This window comes from Malurus melanocephalus, unplaced genomic scaffold, assembly GCF_030028575.1.
Source record: "Malurus melanocephalus ecotype Western Australia unplaced genomic scaffold, MMel_1.1 scaffold_279, whole genome shotgun sequence".
In the NCBI taxonomy this organism is placed as follows: domain Eukaryota; kingdom Metazoa; phylum Chordata; class Aves; order Passeriformes; family Maluridae; genus Malurus; species Malurus melanocephalus.
The window spans coordinates 273360-296355 of record NW_026623511.1 but is presented as its reverse complement, the minus strand read 5'-3'; the positions used below and the strand labels follow the sequence as shown (position 1 = coordinate 296355).

The 22996-nt window shown below is 43.6% G+C and overlaps 1 protein-coding gene and 2 non-coding genes across 3 annotated transcripts in view; all 3 read right to left on the bottom strand.

Annotated features, from left to right (window-relative positions):
* SF3B3 (splicing factor 3b subunit 3) overlaps positions 1–22991 on the bottom strand; it is a 29226-nt gene extending 6235 nt beyond the window's left edge. Inside the window, exons 1-20 of the mRNA XM_057376408.1 lie at positions 22889–22991; positions 22086–22198; positions 21317–21643; positions 20068–20240; positions 19570–19711; positions 18503–18615; positions 17654–17791; positions 16382–16485; positions 15018–15183; positions 14485–14580; positions 13891–13963; positions 8388–8539; positions 7844–7999; positions 7329–7484; positions 6502–6645; positions 5490–5612; positions 4027–4181; positions 2767–2941; positions 1973–2178; positions 911–1067 (exon numbers count right to left, since the gene is read on the bottom strand). Of these exons, the coding sequence (XP_057232391.1) occupies positions 911–1067; positions 1973–2178; positions 2767–2941; positions 4027–4181; positions 5490–5612; positions 6502–6645; positions 7329–7484; positions 7844–7999; positions 8388–8539; positions 13891–13963; positions 14485–14580; positions 15018–15183; positions 16382–16485; positions 17654–17791; positions 18503–18615; positions 19570–19711; positions 20068–20240; positions 21317–21643; positions 22086–22155 (2826 nt within the window). The 5' untranslated portion in view covers positions 22156–22198; positions 22889–22991. The remainder of the gene's footprint in view (positions 1–910; positions 1068–1972; positions 2179–2766; positions 2942–4026; positions 4182–5489; positions 5613–6501; positions 6646–7328; positions 7485–7843; positions 8000–8387; positions 8540–13890; positions 13964–14484; positions 14581–15017; positions 15184–16381; positions 16486–17653; positions 17792–18502; positions 18616–19569; positions 19712–20067; positions 20241–21316; positions 21644–22085; positions 22199–22888) is intronic.
* LOC130579586 (small nucleolar RNA SNORD111) lies at positions 18260–18339 on the bottom strand. Its single transcript, XR_008966019.1, has one exon. It is a non-coding gene; the product is annotated as a small nucleolar RNA SNORD111 (small nucleolar RNA).
* LOC130579587 (small nucleolar RNA SNORD111) lies at positions 20911–20992 on the bottom strand. Its single transcript, XR_008966020.1, has one exon. It is a non-coding gene; the product is annotated as a small nucleolar RNA SNORD111 (small nucleolar RNA).
* Positions 22992–22996: the final 5 nt, after the last annotated feature.

Below are 22996 nucleotides of genomic sequence, written 5' to 3'. Positions count from 1 at the left end.
CACAGACACTCTGACACTGCCACCAAACAAGTGTATAAATCTAAACAACTGCAGCGTGTCTAAAATTTCAGTAACTCAGACAGGGCCAAAAAATCTCCCACCACTACTCAGTCCACAATTATCAGTCACAGCAAAGAACGGGAATGTGTAGAGACCTTCCAGTTACAGCATTCCCAGCTTGGCTGCAAGAAGTTTATTTCACAACTTCAGCTATGTCAACTTCCCAGTGGGTGTTCAGTGGCACCAGAAAAGGCCACGGTCCAGGAGAGAACCCACTCACTGCATCAGGACTGTAGGAAGTGAGTAAGCCACAACATTCCTTTCCATGTGYTCATCTGCTCAAATCTCAGCCATGCTGGAAGCACAGGGAAGAACAGTAATTTTTGTGCTGAAACCTTTGCTAAAGCCCCTGAGACCTATCAAACAAGTTGGTCACTAATCATTTCTACACACAATCAAACAGCATCCAAGGAAGATGACAGCTCACACCAGCTGCACATGGTCAGCCAAGGACTGATAGTCTTAGCACCAGGGTTCAAGTGACCCAAGTATGAATCTGCTCTGTAAACAAGGGCTTAAGCAGCTCTCTGAGCTCATATTCCAGAAAGCAAACAGAGCTGTTTCCCTCCCCTCCCCTAAGAGGGGCAGGAAAAACACTGCATCCTTCCAATYTACCCAATTAGATGGGTAGCACTAGGACTCTTGGGAGAGCTGTGCTCAATCCCCAATTCTGCAAAAGATGTACCAAGTAATTTTGTAGGAGACAGCCTGTTTTCTCCAAGACCACTTCCACTGTGTAACACCAGCACAATGATCTTKCCCAAGATTCACCAAGAATTGCAATATTACTGCAGCACTCTATCAAATAACAGATACTCCAACCTGAAAATGACCCCATCACTCCCCTCACCTTGTGYAGAAACTCCAGCTTCTCACCACTGTTCACCAGTTTGTATGTGTAGACAAAGCCCCCAGCAACTGAGCGTGGGTTCAGAATCAGGTCCTTGGCGACKCCCACCAGCACGTACCACTCGTCACCAGTGTTGGAGAAGCGGCACACGGCCACGCTGGGAATGACAGGACACACCAGGACATCAGGGTCATCACCACACTCATGCACACCTGGACTGCATTCCTCAACAGCACAACCTGCACCTGCCCAGCAGCAATTTGAGTCCAGCCTTTCAACAGTGACATTTCCTTTTAAGAGGTCAATTTTCCTCCTTGTAGAAATGTTTAATGTAGATTTGTTCATTCTTCCACATTCCTACATGTGCTCCAGCTGTTACATAAGCCAAAGCACTTTATGTTTTCACAGTGTCCAAAGTGCTACTTAACACTTTCACAAGCTGGACACTGCCTAGTGAAGTGCAAAACTCTACTAGAAACTGTTTTTCAAAGGCAGTTCCAACCTGGACATGTACAAATAACTTTCCCCATCTTCCAGTGTTATTTCCTGCTTAGTAAATAGCTCAGACAGGTTGGAAATGACAGGTCAGCCTTTTGGACCAACATGACCTAACTCTACTTCAYCTGCTGAGGCACTTGCTATTCTTCTCATGGTTATTGGTTTTCCCCTACAGTCCTCCAAACACTTCCCTTTCCATTTAATCTATCCTCAGTTTATCTGGATGAAAAGGGGAAGTGAGAGATAACAGCACATTCTCTTGTTCCCAGCTCTCTTATCTGTCATTTACACCCCTGTGCTGTTCTTTAAGGACAGGGGTCCAGCAATCACATTTGGAGAACCACCAGCTCTTAATGCCAYGTGCAGACAAGATCAGGGTGGGAAGGGAAGTAAAGGCAAGACAAAAGCGTTAACCATGAGGCAATCACTTCCGGAATTTCAAGCCAGTCTCTAGATAACATGTTGCATGTGGGTTTCAGCTCAGTAACAGATAAGCAAAAGGAAAAAAATACTAAAGACTTATCACAAGCAGGAACTCTTGCTGCATCTGGCAATGSTTCTTACCTGAAAGCAGCTTCATTCTGTTCCAGCTGAACCAGATCTAATGTATTTCCCTGGATGGGGTTCATCACCCTGATAACAGAGGCCCACTGACCATTCCCTGCCTTGGGAGCACCAAAGATGGACTCGGGAAGATTCTCGTTCAGAAAGGCTGCAGCCATCTCTGCAGCCAGCTCCCTCTCATCCTCACCCGCAGCCTCCACCATTTCCTATGGCACATTAAAGGACAGGAGAGAAGAACAGCTCAGTGATTTCATTTCCCAGCAGGCTGATGCTCTGCATAGAATACAACCTCCCTGTTTTGCCTAAGCCCAGCTATACTGGGGCAAGGTACTGCCTGTGAAGACACAAAAGCCATTAAATCCCAAAGCTGCCACCCACCCTGAGCTTATTCCCCAGGAAGCCTCAGCAGCTCAGAGCACGGCTGTGTCATCTCTGTCCTGCTCAAGGGACAGTTATCTGGGGAGCCATTTCTCCAAATCAACAACCCTGGAAAYAACACTGAGAAGAAAAACAACCCACTGAAATGCAAACATCCTCAACCAACCAGAAATCCCAAAGAAAGAAATGGTGTTACACAAGCAYGAGTATCCTCCACTAGATGGTTCTTCAAACATGCCTGAACAACACGCAAAGGAAGGAGCACTGGGAAGCTATGCCTTCTGCTGAAATTTGTTTTTTGAGRCAGAAAAGTTTGCAGGCAATGGCAGCTGGGAATTAATGAGCAGGGAGCACCTCCAGCCGCAGAAGTCCTCTCTGRGGAACAGATGTGTGTACCTGTCCCCCACCCCAATTACCTCAGCCATTTGTTGCTTCCTCTGTGCCTTGGTGGCCTCAGTGTAAGCATTGTGGTCTGTCTCAATGATGATCAGGTTGTTGCTCTCAGGGTGAATGACAAATTTTCGGGGTGTGTACTGCAACGGGAAGGCAACCTGGTTGAAGACTGCTCCCAGCTTCTCCAGTGCCAAAATCCTGGGGGACAAAGATGTGACATAKGTTGAACAGGGTCTAAAAACAGCTGTCCAAGAGAACAAAACTAAGTTGAACTTTCTGTCTGTGAAACTGGCTAGTGCTAGAGAGGAGCAGTATCTTTCTCAGGCCAGACAGCAACTACGAAACAGCACCAGAGAGCAGAGTAAAACAAATATCCTAAAATGGGAGTGCAGGTGTGTGCTGTAGCACAAGACCTTTGAGGGCTCTCACTGTCTCAGGGTGCATTCTGAGCAGTGCTGAAGAAAGTCTATCCCAAAAGGACAAAGAGCACATGGAAGAAGGAAAGTGCACATTTGGGGAACACATCATCTGAATTTAAATGTGACACTGACTTTGACACGTAATCAAATGCCCCTCAGAGGCCACTTTAGTTAAAAAGAGTAYGAAAAACGCAATGCCAGCTCTTTCTTCCAGTGACTTGCCAGCTGAAATGCCAGTTCTTCTGGCATTTGGTGTCTAAAAACCACAAGTCTTTCCAGAAAGAATGACTCCTTTAAAAGCAATGAATGCTGTAATATTTCAATGAGGACCGATATGAAAAAAGTGCCTGTTTAARTGCATACAGCACAGCATCTGAATTCGTGGTCCATTATTTTCATTTCTCTTTTTAGCATCTCAGCTGAACTTAAAAAAAGGCAACAAACACATCCCTGTCAAGCCTCTGGTTTCTTAAATCATGTGGTTTACTTCCTGCAAAGCAACCAATTCAGATCACAAATCACAAGATCCTAATATATAACAGGTTCACATTCATTAAAACCTTCCCTCTCTAAGGATCAGAGAATTTCAGAATAACTTGAATTATACTATTATTAAAAAAAAAATCTAGAAAATACGAATCTGAGAAACACACCCCATTTCTTTTTGACAGCATAACTTTCCTTAAATTGCCTATTTTCTGAAACACATCTAAGTGTTTCTATCAAATYATTATCCATAATCAAGAAGTCTTTTTCAAGTCAAGTCACTATTCTCTTTCCTTTTGAGTGTTTGGTGGAATTCACCACCACTTCACCTGCTTGGCATCCCAGCCCAGAAGCATTTGTTTCCCTGTTGGTGCTTACCTCAATGTGTTTGTGGAGATGGCCACAATGCCCTCAGGGCACTGCTCAGAAGCAAAACCAGACGCAAACTCCAGTGTCTCATAAGACAGGGGAGTCAAGTGGAAACGTGACTGATAGGAATAACTGAGCCAYGATCTGCTTGACATGGCCAGCACCTGGGAAAGACAGGCAGCAAACTGATTAKGTCTGGGAATGGAGGCAAGCTCACTTTATGCAATAGGAATGGATGTACAAYGCCCACACCTTACCCACTGCAGACAGATCCCACCCAGGTCAGAGCACACCTGAGGAGACATSCCCTTGCTTTCAGCTTTATCTGGAAATTGCATATGGCATGAAGAGGAACTTTAAAGCACTATCAAGACAACCACTACTCCACTTGAGGTGCACTGAAAACTATTACATGGAAAAGTCAAGGTCAACAATACTGTCATATCTCCTTTTTTTTTTTTTAATAGTTTGTTTTAATGGGAACAGGTCTTTTAAAAGAAATATTTGCTTATTCATCACAATCAAAATGCTGTAGCACTCTTAGTGAAATTTACTGAAAATCATCACTAGACTATTTTCMATCAAGCTATGGGAAACAAAGGAAGCAGATTAACTTCCAAACTCTTCAGCTTTATACGTTTGGTTTAATAAGTTTCACTGCAACCTTAGTTTCTCCCTGAGTGACAAGCACTGATCTCAAAGCAGAAAAACAGTCAGTTATTCTACAGGTATTCTCTGCTAGAGCTGCAAAGCTCCTTATCTCCAATTTACAGCTGGCAGAAGCAAGTTGAAGAGATTCACCCACTGTACCTTAACACTACAGCGGAGATCAAATTCCCAGATCCAGCTCTCTACACTGATCAGCAGTATTTCTCAACACCGAAGGTGTCATCCAAAAATGAGTCAAGGAGGGGGTGGCTGATTTCCCCTGTGCCACATCAGAAGGGCTGGAAATGGCATTTCTGATGAAACACATTCTTCCTTCTATGCCAAATCTTGCAAATATTTTCCTTGAACCATGTATGGCAGCTGTCCAGCCCTTGGCTGAGCCATTCCCAACATGCAAGGACAAAGCCACTCACTGCATCAAGCATTCAAGGATAAGTTTTCTGCCCAGAGTTCTCTCCATCTCTCTGTGCACTCAAGCAGGCAAGATGTGTTTTTAAGCCCAAGAATCTGCTCAGAGCTCTCCAAGCACACTGTAAACACAGCCTAWGGGTCAGATGAATCCTAGTTCAGAGAAGTCAGGGCTGCACTATATAGTAGTAAGGGGAATAAAAGTAATGCTGTTTGTGAAAGAACAAGCTGCGAGCCAGGAGGCGCCATAATGAAGTCATTCTACTTCCCACCCTTACCCAGAGGGTCCTGCTGTGCTGCAGGGATACTTCCCCACCCTGCCCACCCATAAGAAAACCTGGGATGCAGTGCCTGGGGAGTGGATCTGCACCCCTGCAAGAGCTCGCCTCCCTTACCGCCTCTTGGCCTTGCATTCGGACACGGAAGAGTTTGACAGGCCGTGAGCCAAGGTATCTGGTCCTGGTGTCAGAAAGGTCGCCAGTGACAGGATCCAAGACAGTTCGCAGCAGCACACCGTTCTTGACATCAGCAAAACAAAAAGTTAGCTYCAGATTGCAGGTAAGAAATAACTTTCTACAGGCATAATTCAAAACAACTGAGAGGCAGTTTCTTCAAACAGATTTAGCTGTTTGTTTTCCAAGCTGTCGGAACACCCTCCCCTACAGCCACACTCTTAATAGCAAAGAAAACACAGCTCCTGCACAGTCTTAGAGGGTAGAAAGGACCCCCTCCAAAATAAAAAACAGACCAAGGACTTTAGGATATCACATAAGCCATAAAAACCTGAGGGTGAATTCCAGATCCCCATCCCTCTTGRTACAAAGGATTTAYCCAAAAACTCARTCTACTTAAAAGGARTTTGCATTCTGACATCAAACTTGARGCATGTGGAAGAACCTAAACTGTGCTGATTATTTTTACCACATGTCAAATTGTCAAAACAACATTTTTTGGTCAAAGATCAGAGAGTCTGTACTGAATGTTAACAAAAAACTGTGTAACAGCAGAGTTATTAGAGCAGAACCTGTTTGTGGGCAGTTACTTGTCTGATACTCTGCCCTACAGCCAGTGTTTGAAGAGCTGTTCAACATTTCACCCAAAGTCCAAAGCATTTCTTAAAATATGCCCTCTTTCTTGAATGGGAAAAGCAGTCTGTCCTWCGTAAAATCTGGGACAATATGCTGTCTTTTGACTAGTCTTTAGTCGAGGAATGTATGGGGAAACTCACACCTCTACWAAGTCCCACAGTGAATTCCCCAGTCACGGTTGTTAAGCATGTTGTAACAAAGAGGGAAGTCAGGCTTTGTATTGCACTGCGTGATGACAGGGTTATTTTAACAATCCACCTTTCCAGTGAAAGCTCCTCAAGACATGCCTGTGTGAACCAGGCAGGAACCAACCCCTCACCTGCAGTCCAATGTTCAGGTACAGAAAGCCAATGGAGCCCCTCTCCCCCAGCTCGTCCTGCTTCTCTGTGCCACCCATCTCCACGATGCAMAGCGACTCGGGCTGGGCAGGCAGTGCCTGCATGCTCAGGGGTTGTAAGCAATCCTGGGGGAGACAGGGGAGAGGGACCACATCAGTCAGAAAGGATAAGCATGTCAAGACAGGATTCAAGGTCCCTTTTTAGATCTCCAGAAAGAAGTACTCAGCGCAGAAAAAAAGAAAAAAAGTCACAATAGATGCTGGCTGTATGGATTTTGGCAAGCAGGAGTGGTACCAGCCTGGGCTTTAGAGAAGATAAACTGGATCCTTCCAAACTGTTCTAGCACTGTTTGCATGGAGTGACCTGAGCAAAATTTAGGTTACGGCAACCACCTTTGAACAACTCATCTGCTGCAGGTATAGGAATGATAAGTTTGCTTTGCTGCCATCTTGCTTGCAGAATGAGTCTGCTTTAAGTACAGTTATAAACAGGGAGAGGGGGAAACCCAACAAAAAACCCACCCAAAACAGAAGAAGAAAATGTTTTTGTGAGTCATCAGGTGAACCTYCAGAGGCATGGGTGAGTCCAGATTAAAAAAAAAACAAAACTAGTGCTTCCCACGTTTGTTACAGGGAAGGATCAAGGGCCACGTTTCCTCACAACCAGCAGAGAAAAGCCATGCAAACTACCCATTCCTGCTCAYCCACCTGAATAAGGAAAGACAGGTTGTATAGACACAGTCCACACCTAGAGTATCCTTCTGAATATTTCAAACCAATGTAAGGGCGAAAATTGCAGAGCTACTCACCGAAGGATCAAGTGAAATAATTCTGACAGTGTTGTCCACCAGCCCAACAGCAAGGAACCGGGAACGCTGCTCCCCAGGGGGAACATTGGCCAAACTCATGCAAACAACATCAGCCGACATCTCCTTTCTCTCTGTGTACTCATTCAGCTGTCCTGACTGAGAAACAAATACCATGACTTATTAATTACACGCTTTGTTTTTAAATATAATGTTTTGGATTTGTTATACAAACAATGTAACAATTTTCAAACAATTTATTTCAGCTACCATTGGAAGAACCAGAASAGCAAGAATATAAATACACAATTTTCAGCCTCAGTTATGAGCTTTGGAGACTTTAATTAGCCATTAAATAATCTCAGATAGACACAGTCTTGACATGCAGGGCTTTATCTATCCATTCTAGAAGGATGCTTTWCTACTGAATCCTTTCCTGCAGGTCTGATCAAGGATCAATCCCTGGCATACCCCCCACCTCWCTCTTTCAAACTCATTCACAACATCAACACACTTACCGGGTCCATCTCAAAGTAAACTAATTCTCCTCCAGTCAGTGCTATCACTACTTGTCTTTGGTTCACAGCACATTTTACAATGGTTTTCTTCCCTGGTGTCTTCCACTCATTWACTCTTTTATCTGCTCGGATATGCCGGATCCCATCTGGATAAACCTGAAGCAAAAAAAAGTCACATCAATTCCATGTTTACCATCCCTTCACAACTCCCATTTCACTGGTGTCTCTGATTCAGCAGAAGCCAAAGGCAAGCACTATCCCGTGCAGCAGTGATCCACCAGCTATGCACCAGGCTGAACCTGCAGGAAGATACACACCAGTTGGGAGCACTGCATCTTTCAAACTTTTCAAGGAACTACTGAAGGAGATTAGGACCATCTTCAACTGGTCCAATTTCACTTAGCAAGATACAAAAAGGGAAGGGCTGAATCAGCGACATTCTCTGCAAAGTGACATCTTTAGCTATACATTGCRCTAGTGTAGAAATCACATCCCATGCAGCAAGCTGAAAGTGGCAGACATGTCAGAAGCAGCTTTCCATTACCTGTACCAAAGCATCATCACCAAGAAGAGAGCAGGACAATGTGGGTGTAGTACCCAGGAATCCAGAGTCAGTCACTTCTTCTACAGTCTCTCCGATAGACAGCACCAGTGTGGCATTTACGAAGGACACAATAATGTAGGCATCAAATTCATCTGGTCAAGGGAGACAGGGAAAAAAGGAGTGCTAATTTAATAAATGCAAGGCTTCCTAACACAATCAGCAGTCTGACAAATATCTAGCAGTTACTCTTCAGCAAAATTCCTGTGATAATTACAGCTGCTGACAGTATTGCTGCCACAAGTTCGCTCTAGGACACACTGTCCAAAAGCCAGCCACTGCTGGACTCCCAACAATGCAAGACTGAGCCAGGGATCAAACCATGATCCAGATCCAGAGTCAATTCACAATACTCTGGATTCTGGCAAGCAAGTTTCTTGTCTATTTTTTTTCAAAGAATGCACAAGTTCTAGAAACCTTTAAGACAGYTGTCCCATCTCACACAAGGAGCTGAATCCAGATTTAACACCCAATGAAGTAAAACAAAGTACTCTACCCAAAAATCTGAACGTAAGGAAYCTATCTGCAGAAACCACACCACAGATGCTGCACCACAGGAGGTTGCAGGACCACAATCTCAATCTAGCAGCCACACAATAAATGGCTGCAGAGAACAATYAGGGTGCACTGCAGCAGAATTCAGGGTTAAACCTGCTCTACCCTCCTCCAGAACCTCAGCTGGCTTCTGTTCCCACTGACAGTCTCCTGGGATGAGAAACAATTACATTTTTAAGATGGTTGCAATACTATCRTTTATCCCAATAGAACTAAAGGTCAGTACTTGCTCTATTATCTCCARTACTGGCTTGTCCCAAAGGGGACAGCCTGGGAGACTCCTGTAGTTTGGAATGGAGGAGGCTAGGCTAATTAAAATAATCTCAAGAGCTCATTTGGAAATAGGGAAACTTTGTGGGAAATGAGGGTAGTAGGACTGGGTGAAGGGATTGTCCCAGTTTACTGCTGTCTGCTTTCATTCTGCAGAAAGCAATAGGTCTTAGAAGGGGAAGAGGACAGGCTCATTAAAACAGAATAACAAAAGCAACAGAAACAATGAAGTCTATTGGGAAATGGAGCCAGAAGCCTTGGAAGAGAAATAAGATTGCCTCAGAGAAGCAATTCCACTTCTGCTGCTGTTGTCATGCAAGTGCTATTTCTTAAAAAGAAAATTCCTCATTTTAACCCAACTCAACCCAAAGCTTAGCACATATGGGCACCATAGCACATCTAGTGGAGGTGAGGGTGTAAGAGACCTGTCACAGTTTCTGCCTTTGAAAGGAGATTCTCCATCRTTTTCAAATATGGAGGACATGGAGAAGTTGCCAACAACTTTAATAGAAAAGGAAAAGAGAACTCGTACTGGAGAGAACTCACTCATCTTACAAAATATGATGCAGCAGCTTAAAGAACCCAAACTGGGTTAACCAAAACAAATGCTTCAAGAACTAATAATCCTTTTCTTATCCACCCTGTTTAGAGGGAAGCATTGCCAAACCTGCTGTGTCACGTTTGTAACAAAAAGTTCTTACATACAGCTGAAAATATGCAAGTCAAAAATAAAAAAACAAAAAAAAAACCATCGTTCTTCTCTGCAACATCTGGTATACAGACCACAGCTCTGATCAAACTGAAGAGTTCTGTCTAACTAAAGCAATTCCAACAGCAATCTGTGGCATGAACTCTGTTACTACTCTATTAGATGGTCACAGCCTATAACCTTCAACAGCTCCAAAACCTCACAAACAGGAACCAGTCCACTCGGGGGAATTAGAAAGCAAGAACTGAACGTGCACACAGAACCCAATCAGTAACGCCAACTACTTGAACACTTGGCTTAACAGGAGAATTCCTCCAACATTAACAGCAGATACTAAGAGYTCAGCAAGACACACGCTGCTTATCTTCTACAGTGAACAGCAGCTTCTCCTACAGACTTGCACCAATTTTTCAACACCAGAAGTTTACAAGAATTCCTCGATCATGGAGTTTCTAGCAGTTCACAGGCTAAACAGTTGATTCATAAATATCCCATAGACAGGATGTTCTAAGAATTCCATTTCAAAGACCACTGTTGCTTTCCAAATTACTTCAGAGCTGCTGCCTTCCTCCCTGGGGGCTGTCAATTCTCATGATAAACCACTGTGTCCCAGCTGGAGGTTTAAGCATGTGATTTGGRAAAGGACAAAGAACTCCCATTTGAAAACAAAACAGATTCCCTTAGTCCTACTCTAAATGAAAACTCATTCCTACCTCTTACTACTTTTTTAGCTCTTTCTTTCCATTGGCTTACATTTGTATTAGAACATGCCTTTAAGTCTGTGTCAATAATGCTRATAAGTACATTTTTGCTTGAAGTCTGTGTTGCTTAATGAATCTCTGCTGGAGCCTTTGAAACAAAGGGTTTGATTTACCAGAATTAAGTTAGTGAATAAGACACATTCATCTAGATTCAAACAATACAATTTTGGTTTAGAAAATACAGCAGCCTAGTTGAAATTAAGAGAACTAAATCCCTAGAGCACACTGAGAAGTGTTCTCATAAAAAGGCAAGATCTATAGATTTTAATATGAAAAGGTATCTACTCAGCTCTGCACAATCCCAGCAAAACATCAGGCTCCCCAGAGTTTTGAACTGAGACRTCATTTTGTATGCAGACACAAGACTTCAGAGATGTTCATTACTGTTCTAATTGCTCCAGTCAGCTCCTTTCACTARGAGACATTTTAATGACTTTGAAGAACCACAGCTGGACTTGTTCTCTTATGCATGCATCATAAGTTTTCTGCAGCTTCACGCACACGTCACCATTTATGAAAACAAGACGTTTCAGCCCATGAAATCTACACTATCATGCTTTTCATTATTTGTCATGGATTCAGTTTGAGTAGTCCATGAGGATTCTATTCTTATGTSCCAGTCTAGGCCTGACAGTTTTCTCACGCTCTGCAGCATCTGAAYTTGCTCTGATACAAATGCAGTCACTGCTAAATCAGAGTTCAGTGAACAAACTGGTGAGCAGTGGCAGAGCTCAGGATCACTCTCAGTTAAACTCTCAGGGGATGACAGCACRTTTTCCTGGGCTTCTGTTTACTACRSCRTGGCGWCTCCACAGTGCTGACTCACTGCRCATTGCTCCTCCAGCAAGAGTGCCAGGTAGGGARTGCTGACTCTTAGCTCCCAGCTCCCATCTGTCAACACAGCACAGCACACAGCTACATCCACAGATACTCAACTGCAAGAGAAGGTTTGGTGCAAATCCCATCCACTTCTGTCTCACGGGCAGAYGAATTCCACAACTATAGGACGTGCCCATGCCAGCAATATCTACAAGTGCTCTAAGCACACCTGATGTTTTACTCTTGGAGATCTCTAAAAAGCAGCTGGGAGCCTAATCTTCATCTACAAGAAGGCTGAAAATACCCCTGGAACATACACATCCAATTTTAGCAAGAACTRACCATCCCACAGAGACACAGTTGATTGTTTTGCTCCCCAAGGACTGCAAGAYGGACTGGGATCTATTTTCTACTCCTCAGCTACTGAACTTCAAAGGCAACAATCCTCAACTACACACCAGTTTCTAGTATTTGTTTACTGAAGTGTTTAGCATAAATGTAGCCCCATGCTGTTGGGATTCTTTGTGSTTAACCTGTGGGATTGTACAGTAGCCCCTAGCAGTAGGTACACACCTGTGGTGATCAGCACCTCCACCACCAGCCACCTGTGGAAGAAAAAAAAAGGCTTGGTATTGGTAGTGAGTATCACCACGTACCAGCCAAGGTTAGTATTTGCTTTGAAGACTGCAGACCTGGATGTTTCTTACTGAGGCCTTGCAGCACATGCACACTGCAGCATCGAGGCACAGCCAGRCAACCCCACGCTGCAAACTGAGCCCACAAGGGCAGCTTCAAGATTAGATACATGTTTGAAAAGGTTCTGCACTCTTTCTGATTAAAACCCACTACAATAATTTCTGAATTTCAAGAGCTGGAAATTGGGGATGAGTTTCACATAACTCTAAACTGTATTCAGGGAGCAGCTACAGCCTTTCTGAAATCATGGAGATGATCATTCTGAAACCTAAGAATTTATAAGGTGGAAAGAAGAGGAGCCAATAAGACTGGTCCATTTCCTGCAGATAATGGTCCTCACCTCCTAAAAAGTTAAAATCTTCTTCTGGAAWGCCAAGAGAAAATATTTTAAAACTGTGGGGTTATGTCAGAAGCTTCCAGTCCTCACAGGGAGCAAATCTTACCAACTCCTCTTCCAGAATGCTAGAGAAAAGGTGTCTTAATCTGGAATGCCCTTTTTAGGAAAGCATGTATTTTTTCGTATGAACTTTAACCCTTTTATTTCTGGGGAACATGAAGGYACTTCATGTTCAAAGTTCCTCCCACATTCCTTGGGGAGTACATGAATTGCTGGCAGGTCTCACATGGCAGGGTAAATCCCACAGCAGTGTTTGAAATTCCCATGGGGTTACTGGTTCCCAGGAAGACACATTGCTCAAATACAAGGTATCATGTCACTAGAGCAAGCTAAGGCCTCTACTGCAACAATCTGGCCTTTCTAGATCCTTTGCATAAACCTAGGGAAGTCTTTGTGAGAGTTACACAAAGCAGTGCTTTGGAAATCCCTCAGACTGCCAGTACTCAGAACAGATTCTCTTCAAGCTTTTTAGGTGTTTCCGTGCAACTTTGTTCTCACCTTCAAGAGAAAGGCAGGACAATGGACTACATTTCCTGTTGTACTTTAGTAAGACCATTATTTCAGATCAGGAAATTAAAAAAAGAACAAAAAAACAAAAAACCAACCAAACAACAAACCAAAYCCCCAATCCAGTACATTCTGCCAACATGAAATCTCAACCTTCCTGGAATCACCATCATTTTCCACACTGCTAGGTTTTGAATAGGGACTGTGTTCTAACCCAAAGTGGTTTTTTTCACAGATACGCACAGAAGGAAGTAATAAAATATAGACACTGTTGCACGTTTTTTTATCTTTGTTCAATAATTTGTGTCCCAGTCTCTCACAAAATGCTGATTACTGCAGCTGTCAACACATACATGARGAACAGTGAGTATGCTCCAACAAGAATAGCTGTTGCCTGCTCATGTTTGAGCAAGAACTTAYGGGCAAAAACTTATGGGAAAGCATGAGAAGCTCAGCAGCTTCAGGCTGCAAATGTACAGCTGACACAGCAYATTGGGTGATGGATGCAGCTGTAGGCAGCTGCTTCTTTGTCAAAAGGAAGTGTGACAATTCYAGGGGACCAGAGGGTGGGCAACTTCTAAAGACAAGCAGGTGGCTGCTGACTCAGACCATAATTTCTAGGGATGGCACACAACCATCACGCAGCACCATTCCTATCTCCTTACACAGAAAACCAGAAAAAAACAACAAACAAAACATGACTTCCCTGTGCTTCAGGAAAATACTGCATACCTTCAACATGTCTCCTCACAGTCCATACAGCATTGGGGTTACCAGGCAGCTCTGAGACGGCCATTTCGGATACCTAAGAGTAAACAGGAAGAAGGTTCTTTTGCAAACAGATGTTTACATTTRCTAGAGTAAGCAACCAAACCACCAGCAATTTTTAAGCTTTCCCACAACTGGGCAGGAAAGCTAACAATTCCCAATTCTGATGCTCTCAACCCATGCCAGATGTGCTACAGGGCAGAATATATTCAGCAATGATATGGCAACATTATTGCTCTGAACTATCAACTTTAAAACAAGGTCATCTGCCCCCAACAGAGATCAGCAGCAGCTGGCAGACACCAGGAATGCTCCAGGCTCAATACACTCAAGTATTAGAAGAGACACAAAATGCAGGTTGTTGAAGTCAAGTAAACAAAAAGCCTTTGAGACTGTAAGAATAAACAGTACAACCCTTCTATTTCTCCAAGAAGCAAGAGAAAGTAGCTCTCCAGACTACAGCAAAAGAACCCCTTCATTTCTGCAACTTTATTTCAAGGACTTCCTCACAGGGCCCTCATCTCTCAGGTTGTTCTTCTAAAGTGCAGGATGTCTTACCTCAAGTCCATGTCTCAAAACCCTCAGAGATGACCTAGGCCCCCGACCACATGCCACATATAATTGGGGTGTGTCTTCATTGGCCAAATCTGCTATCTGTGTGGAGAAAAAGTATCAAAACAACAACCATGTTGGAAAGGGTAAATAAAACAAAACCATATATACATCACACTACTACTTTAAGAACACTTTTTTCAAACACCAAAAGCTATGAAGACATCATAGAGTGCTGCAGCTGCTGCCCTGAAATAATGTCAAATTTTACCCAAATTAAGGAAAGAACTGGTCTGACAACCAACAGAGAAGCAGCACAGAATTGCTGGCTGACACCTGTGTTTAGATACATGTTTATTTCCAAAAGAAACAAAAGCTGCTAGGCCAGATACCAATCACAGGCATCTGTCTGAGATTTTGCTGATTTCTCTATGTGTCTTTACTTAGAAAAGTACTTGTGGAAACCTGGGATATCATAGCTTTGGTGACTCCACTTACTTACATATACAGTAAATGGGAACTTGCTGATGGCAACATACCTGGCAACACAGAATAGGAGACAAACTGTCCAACTCGTCCACCAGCACCAGGTTCTTCAGAGGTCGTGGCTGAAAAAAGAAGGTATCTCCTTCCTCAAGAGGCATGGCAGAAGAAAACTCTGGCTCCTCATCATCATCCCCCAGGTGWGCTATCTGGTACAGGTAACTTGAGACAGAAAGAAGAGTGTCAGCATGTTCAGAGCAAAGCTCATGCAGCCTTCTTAAAGTAAGGCATAGCCAGATATTCAGGTAGTGGGGAATAAAGAAATCCAACCCTACATTACACAATTATTAGTATTTGGCTTTAAGGATTGTCTTCTTGCTGGAAAAATATTGAAAAGTAATCAGAGGCCTGGAAAGAAAAAAAATAAACAAAAAAAMCCCCAAAACCCACACACAAGAAATCCCCCCACAACCTCCCAGTTTCAGCCCTTCACATATGCAGCTGTCACTGGCAAGGTATTCCAGATTTTCAGTGTTTTGTTTATCCTTGAGCCTTTTAGATATTCTTGTSCTAAAGCCAAAGCACCAACAGCTGAGACCAAAACCAACGCCAACAGCTAAGACTTCAACTCCACAGTTATCTATTTTATTGGAATACTCTCACCTATTTTTAACCACATTCCCTATCCATTTTATGAGCCTAAATAACACAACAATCAAGTTAAACTTTAGAGAAGAAAAAAAAAAAGCAGCAAAAAACCCCACAGAAAGACAGATCGAGATACTTCCTGTTTTTAATAAAGCCCAAATATGGCTTCCTGAAAAGGTTCCTCAATTCAGATTCAAACCAGCAAACTGGCTGGGGCTCCCTCAGGTGGCTGACTGCAGATGCAGTTAGATAACAGTTTAAATCTCCATTCCTGTGAACTCCCCACTCAAACGCTGTTAAGCTAATCTTCAAAGGTGTGCATGATCCTTTAGAGTATTTAGAAACCCAAACATGAATTAAGAGAAAGCTCCCAAGTATACATTTATTAAGGAATGGAACAGTTACTGAAAAGAAACCCTATTTACTTCTGAGTTGGCCGTACACACAAAAATTCAAAACTCTCAAACTAATTGAAAAGATAATTCATCTAGATATGTGATGAACCCTAGACAAACAGCAATTTTTCAAAAAAAAAACATTATTTGTTCTCTGTGCTTCATCATCTAATCTAAATTCAAACAACAAGGAAAATTCCCCCATTCATAGTCTAATCCAACCATTCTTCCCAAGCCCTGCAAACAAAGCACTAATTTATCCATTTAATCAGAGGTGTTTTCTTTCTATGCACAGTAAGTTCAAGGGTCATCTTGCAGGTCTGAACAGAACCAGTCTGTTGCAGGGGAAAAACACTGACGTAAAATTATTTACTCACTGGTTTCCAAATTCAGATGCCACAAAGAGAAACCCCGTTTTCAGCACGCACATGGCAGCAGCAACAGGAACAGTRTCAAAGTATTTCAGTCGAATCTCTGTTACCTGAAAGCAGATGAAGACATGACTGATGATTAAGTACTGCAGCTTCACATGTGCAATTTAATAAAAAAACCAAAACTCCCTAGCTATCTTCGCCAAAAAATGAAGCAAGAGGGAGCCAGGCTTAACACATCAGTAGTTTGGGGCACCAGGTTATAAATCACAAAATCCAACAGACTGTTTGAACACACAAGCCAGGCTGCYTGTTTTATGCCAAGACTTTCTGCCTCTTGTAATACTGAGTCAGTTTGGAAAACAAAAGCTGCAAAAATAGCAAGCTGCCTAAGAGAAATTGGCTTCACTGAACACCAGCCATTCTCCAATGTGTGAAAAGTAACTGTCCTGAGCAAATTTCTGTATCTGATATGGTCACAAACATCAAATTCAACCACAGCTGTTGGTGAAACATCCAAGAAGAATCTTTAGCCACTGGAACATCACAGAATCACAGAGTATCCCAAGTTGGAATGGACCCACAARRATTATCAAGTCCTGGCTCTCCAGAGAACAACCCCAAAAATCACACCATGTGTCTGAGATCATTGTCCAAACATTCCTTGARCTCTGGCAGGCTTGGTGCCTGCTTCACAACCATCCCCTGTACCAAATTTGGCATGTTTAAAAGAAGGAAAAATTAACATTCAACATTTACTAAAAAAAACCGTTAATACACTGCAGAGATTTTTTCAGAGCCTAACACTAAAATAAGGAGCAGCAAGCCACTGCAAGCCTGTTATTTCAACTCACAGAACAGCTGYACCAAGCTAGCTATCTCAATTTGCAAAAATATTGACTGCAGCATGCAAATATTCAATTGAGAGACTAAAGGGCACTTGATGAAATCCAGGGAAACTAAGCTGCACAGAATTAGTTACTGAAATACTCTCCAGCAGGTTCATGAACCAGTTTACACCTTTTAAAGAAAAGATCACCTGCAAAACATGCGAAACACATTCCAGTGGCTCTGCAGCATAATCCTCACAGGATTTTACAAACTTTGCCCTGCGTCTCTTCATGAGAAGTACTCCATAGTTGTGACCAGTCTTAACTGTATTACAAATCATATAAAACATATGCCCTCACACAGACAAACCCACAACACTAAATATTCATCACTTAGAGAAAGTAATTGACTAAGGATTCCTCTCTTTTGCATTCATGTGATGCTTACCATGTCTTCATCAGTCTCCAGAGTAATTTTGAAGATGTCTCCCTGTTCTGTCTGGGCCAGGAAGAAGAACATGGACTTGGTCTTATGYGTAGCAGAGCAGACAAAAATCATACCTCTCTCTGGGTCATCCAAGTCATTCTGTCAGGAAAGAGAGTGGAGGTCATTGGTGCAATTAGCTGACAAGCACAGATGTGATTTCACTGACTGAGCTATTCCCATTTCACAGGTACCTGAAGAGGTCACAGTATGCAAGGAGGCTTTTAACACAAAGCACATCCTTTCGTTATACCCACAGTCACCCTTGGTACATCTCTGCCACAGAACGAAATACATTGTGGGACACTGTGCCTCAGCATCATCCCTCATCTTTTTTACTCTTCTCTCCAGGCAATGCTCACATACCAAAACCAAAAACAGAGGAAAGAGCTGCAACCCACACACAGCTGGTTTTGAACACTTCAGCAGCACTGCCAAAGCATGTAATTCCCAATACCAAAGGAAGAGGAAGCAGCATCAGATGCCACAGAGCAGCTGCTGAATTCACCTGCATCTACAAAACCCACTGTGACTCACCATCTCAAGTAAYCCTATCTTACACTGACAATGCTGCCTGATCAGAGTCTTTGGAGTATCTCCAGTGTGAATCTCAGAGAAGAGACATGAACCACACTCATCACTTCAGGCTACGCCAACCTACATCCTCCCTCCCAGATAACACACAGCCAGCAAGGTAGATAAGCCAACAACACATTATTAACTCTTTTTTGTTTTTTTTTTTTTTAAATCTTCCTGGTGCCCTTAACCTCAAAAGTCAAATTCCAAGCATTCAKAATCTTAAAAAATTCTCACCCGTCTCCTGGGAATTGGGCATCTGATATCAGGCTGGTCACCAAAGTTTTTGTAAGTAATATAGTTCTCAGAACAGATCAGCACTCCACTGGGGCCATCAGAACCACCGGGAACTGAAAAAGAAGTGTAAGGAGAAAAGCCTTTACCAGATATCCGACTTAGTGCCTGAAGAACATTTGGTTTTCTATAAAGCAATGYAGTTTCCAGTGCTATCACCCCGTATATATGAATCTGCTCTCACTGAAAAAGAACACAAAAGACTGAGTACAGCTGCTTGTGCCAGCATGAGAACAGGGCAGATGGAACCAAGGGACCAGGAAGGATACAGCTTCAGAAAAACTGAAAAATCCTCCCTGGCTTATTCTTGTCTAGAAAGCCATGACATGCCCAAAATACCACACTAGCAACTTGTTAGTTAAACACAACCCTTCGGTTCCTGGCACATTTGTTTGCTGTCAGAAACATCCATGAGATGGTTTTCTGATGAATCTTTCACCTTTAGAGTACGATTTTAAAAATGCATYTACTGAGATCCCAGCACAACAAAAKATATCATCAAAATAGATTCAGCACAGTATTTGGCRTCTCTCTGACAGCTGCCTACAGGAGATGCAACAKGACAAGCATACTAAAATGCTCTCCTAGTTCACCATCTTTCGTGCTTGGAGAGGAACCTACAGCAGTTTCCCTGGTTGAAGGTGTTATACTGGCTTTGCATCCAAGCYCTCAAGGTGGGTTTTTAGTCCATGGATTCATCTACTGCCTTTAGCTAATAGAATCCCACGCAATAGAAAACAGCAGCACCTATACATTACCTAAAACTGAATCCTTTTGCATTGGTACCAGCTAATTTCAGGAGCACTCTCAAACTGCAGCTGTTTCTATGAATTCTTGCATATTTCCATGTGTGAACTACCCYTCATTACCAGACTCTGAGGTCAATTAATTTATACTAATAGCTCAGACTACAATTGAAACAACTCCTAAGATATAAAGAGTAGTGTCTGCATTTCCTTGGGGAACGGGAACCAAGTAGATCCGAGAGAAAATGACTTTGTGAGCAGTACCTGTTATGAGGAAGTTGCCATGCTCTTCCAGGGGTTCACTGTATTTCCTGACAACGTGATTCAAACCCAAGTCCAGTTCATAAAACGTCAATGTCTGTTGTGTGTTGGCTGCAGCTTCTCCTGTTGGATCATTGTCTGCTTCCTAAAACAGAACATATGGAGGTGCCTTTCAATGAAAATATTAAAAGAAGGAGCAAAGATGATGTGTGGGGAAACAGTTTTGAGTAACAACAGAATGAAAGCCAAAAGACCTGCTGGAAGCTGCACAAGAGTTCAGACCAAGAAAATAGGTACATTTTCAGTTGAGGAGCAAAAAGAACCATAAAGACAGAACAGACCTACACATTCTGACTGAAGGCACGACAAAACGCCAGTAAGCTTGTGAAAAATGAAAACTCTCTCAGACAGCAAAAGCAGCCGATGTTTCCCAATGACAGATGAAGAACAGGAGAAGAACAAAAAAGCTCAAAAGACAGCAAAGGGAGATCAAGTTCCCACCTCATAATCCATTTCCAGACAAGCAAACATTGGGTTTTCAAATCCCACATCGACTCCCACCACATGATAGACCAAGGTATTGGCCTTGTGGGCTTCCAGTGGGGAGGAAATGGTGAGTCGAGCAGCAGCATCTCTGTTCAGGATATACACCAGCTTCTGCTTTTCAATGGCACCTGCAAGAAACAACAAYAGCATGTGAAGCCATCACTTGATCAAATCTGACCATACCCACAGCCCAAAATCAAGGTGTAACTTCATGAGAGAATGTCAGCATTACTTCAGCTGAAGTTCACCACTGGTGCTTCTCTCTGTGCCACCAATTAACCACAAATATCTCTTATTAAATCTTTCAGGTTGCAAGAACAAAATGACAGCTTCAGCCCTCCAAAGCCTAACTCTTTGAGCTACATTCACCAGGCCCAGTATTCCATCTACAATGGCTTGAGGCAGATCTACTGACTCATTGCACCACACAAGAGATAACAGCATGCAAAGGAAGCAAAGACAAATGAAAATAAGCAGACAGATGTTCTGCTATTTAAAGTCAACAACTTTTCCACAGAAATATTTTAACTAAGAAAACACATCCTTGCCTGACACACAGCATCCACAACAAACATCACTCAAATATCAATGTGAATGGCACAGCTGAGACTGTGCTGCCTTCTCACTCATGAAAATGTTAGAAAAGAAACAGTATCATTTATTGATATTCCCAACAGAAAAACGAACTGGTAGACTACCATCAGCACTGCACAGAGCTGCCTTCAGCAAACTGAGAAAGYGCCACACACCTCATGCTAAATCTTACAAAAAAATTCTTCCAAGTGTCCCTCACCTATGAAGCCTGATCAGAAATGCATCTGGCTGTCTTCATGACACATCTCAGAGAAGAGACATGAACGCAGAACATCATTTCAGGCCGTGGAAAATGACTGGCTACACTGCAACACTGCTGCCTGTAATCCCATCTTCTCTCCCACAGATCACAGTTCAGGGCCCTGTGCACTGCTAAGCAAACTGGTGTCTTTCCATCTTGTTTTGGCCCAGAATTAACATTTATTTGTGCAATTCCATCAGCATCAAGGAACTATTTTGCCTGCATTCTCCTTGACACAACTCAATGCCTAAAACACTCCCTGAGAAACACTTCCAATTATACCCGGCAGAAACTTGCTCTACAAAAAAAATCCACAAGACAGAAGATAAAAAAAACATTTGAAGAATGCAAACTGACAGAGTGACTTACTGATCATGACAGCACGGCCCTTTGGATCCACAGCCAAGTACTGGCCTGGAACGATTCTGCGACATCCACTCTTGCCAAAGGTTTCCTGATGGATCTTCTCAAACACGTTCTTGGAGGGCTGGTACTCCAGGATGACAATGCGCCCCGAATCGCTGCCCACCACGATGTARTCTTTGGTGCCCCCTGTCAGCCTAAAGGCCATGAGGGAGCGGATGACTCCAAACACTTCCACGGTTAGCAAAGTGTGAACCTTCCCAGTGTTGGGATCAGGGCGGAGTAACTCCAGGATCTTGCCCCGGGAAACAACAATTTCTTGTTGTTTGGTTCCTGAAGAACACAAAATATGAGCACAAGTCAGCAACAACAGAGCACAACACACAACTTCAAGAAGCGCTACAAGGGAAGACGGACTACTAGATACCAGTTTTAGGATTACCATGGAGAAATTCAAAGAAACTTATTCACCACATTAGGTACCACTATCGTTTGAACATCTTTTAACAGACCAAAAAATTGACTGAAATATTCAATTAAATCTAGAGATAAAACACACCTATCTATAGATAAAACAGACAGATAATCACACCAAACTTCTCCCAATCTTTCCGCAAGTTACAATGGCTCAAATAACACTCAAAAGCAAATGATGTACCAGCAAAAAAAAAAACAAACCAACAGATGTACAAAAGCAAACTGTAAAACCCTTCTATTTTCTTGTACTATCCAAAAAAAGCTCAAATCAAGACATTTGAAAGGAGGAAAAGATTACCTGAGAAATTGCCATGGATAGCAAAGCTAATGCCTGTGGCACGCTGCAATGTCAGGTTGTACAGAAACATGTTGGCAACGGGTTTGCTTCACCTTATTGTAGCTCCACTAACTCTGAAACAAGTAGAACAAAAATATAAATTTCTCAAAAGCAAAGCCCTTCGTCCAGCACAGAAAGAACCGCTGCCCACCTATGTGTGCACGGATTACTTTACACCAGGAGACCGACGACCCCGCTACCTGGTATTAATTAGCGCAACGAGGCAAAAGAGCTCTCCCGAGGTGTCCCGGCTGCCGAGTGCCAGCTGAGCTCCTTATTGCCGGGCGGCTGAGCAGGACTCCCTTTAATTACTGCTAATTACTTACGGCTTTAGTTGTTCAGAAACCAAACAAAGTTAGGGAATCCCTCCCGCAACCCCGCACCGTTACATGTCCTTTACGCCGTAGTTTCACTGAACAGCAGTGCAGCCACCCGCAGCTGCTCAGGGCCGAGTCCGCTCGGCGAGACTGAGGCGGGAGGGAACCTCAGCATCCACCGACCGCCCCGGGCCAAGGAAACTGGCCCTCAGCCTTGCCGAGGCTCCAGCAAGACGAGAAATCAGCMCCGTCCCGCGCCCCGGGCGGGCTCCCCGCGCTTGCGGAGCGCTCGCTTCGGGAACCGAACACAGGTCACTGCCCGGCCCGGCCGCCCCCACACAGCCCAGGCCCGAAAGGGTCCGGGAAGCTCCCCCGGCCCCAAATCAGCGGCCCGCCCTGCGCGTTCCGGCCGCGGAGCCACCACCGAGCGGGCGGAGCTGCGCTCACCGTGCGGATGGCGGCGGATGCTGCTCCGGCCTAGGCGGGCGCGCCCCCGGCCTCCTCCGCCATCAGCGCCGCGCCTGCGCGCTGCCCTCCCGCGCCTTCTCCACGGGC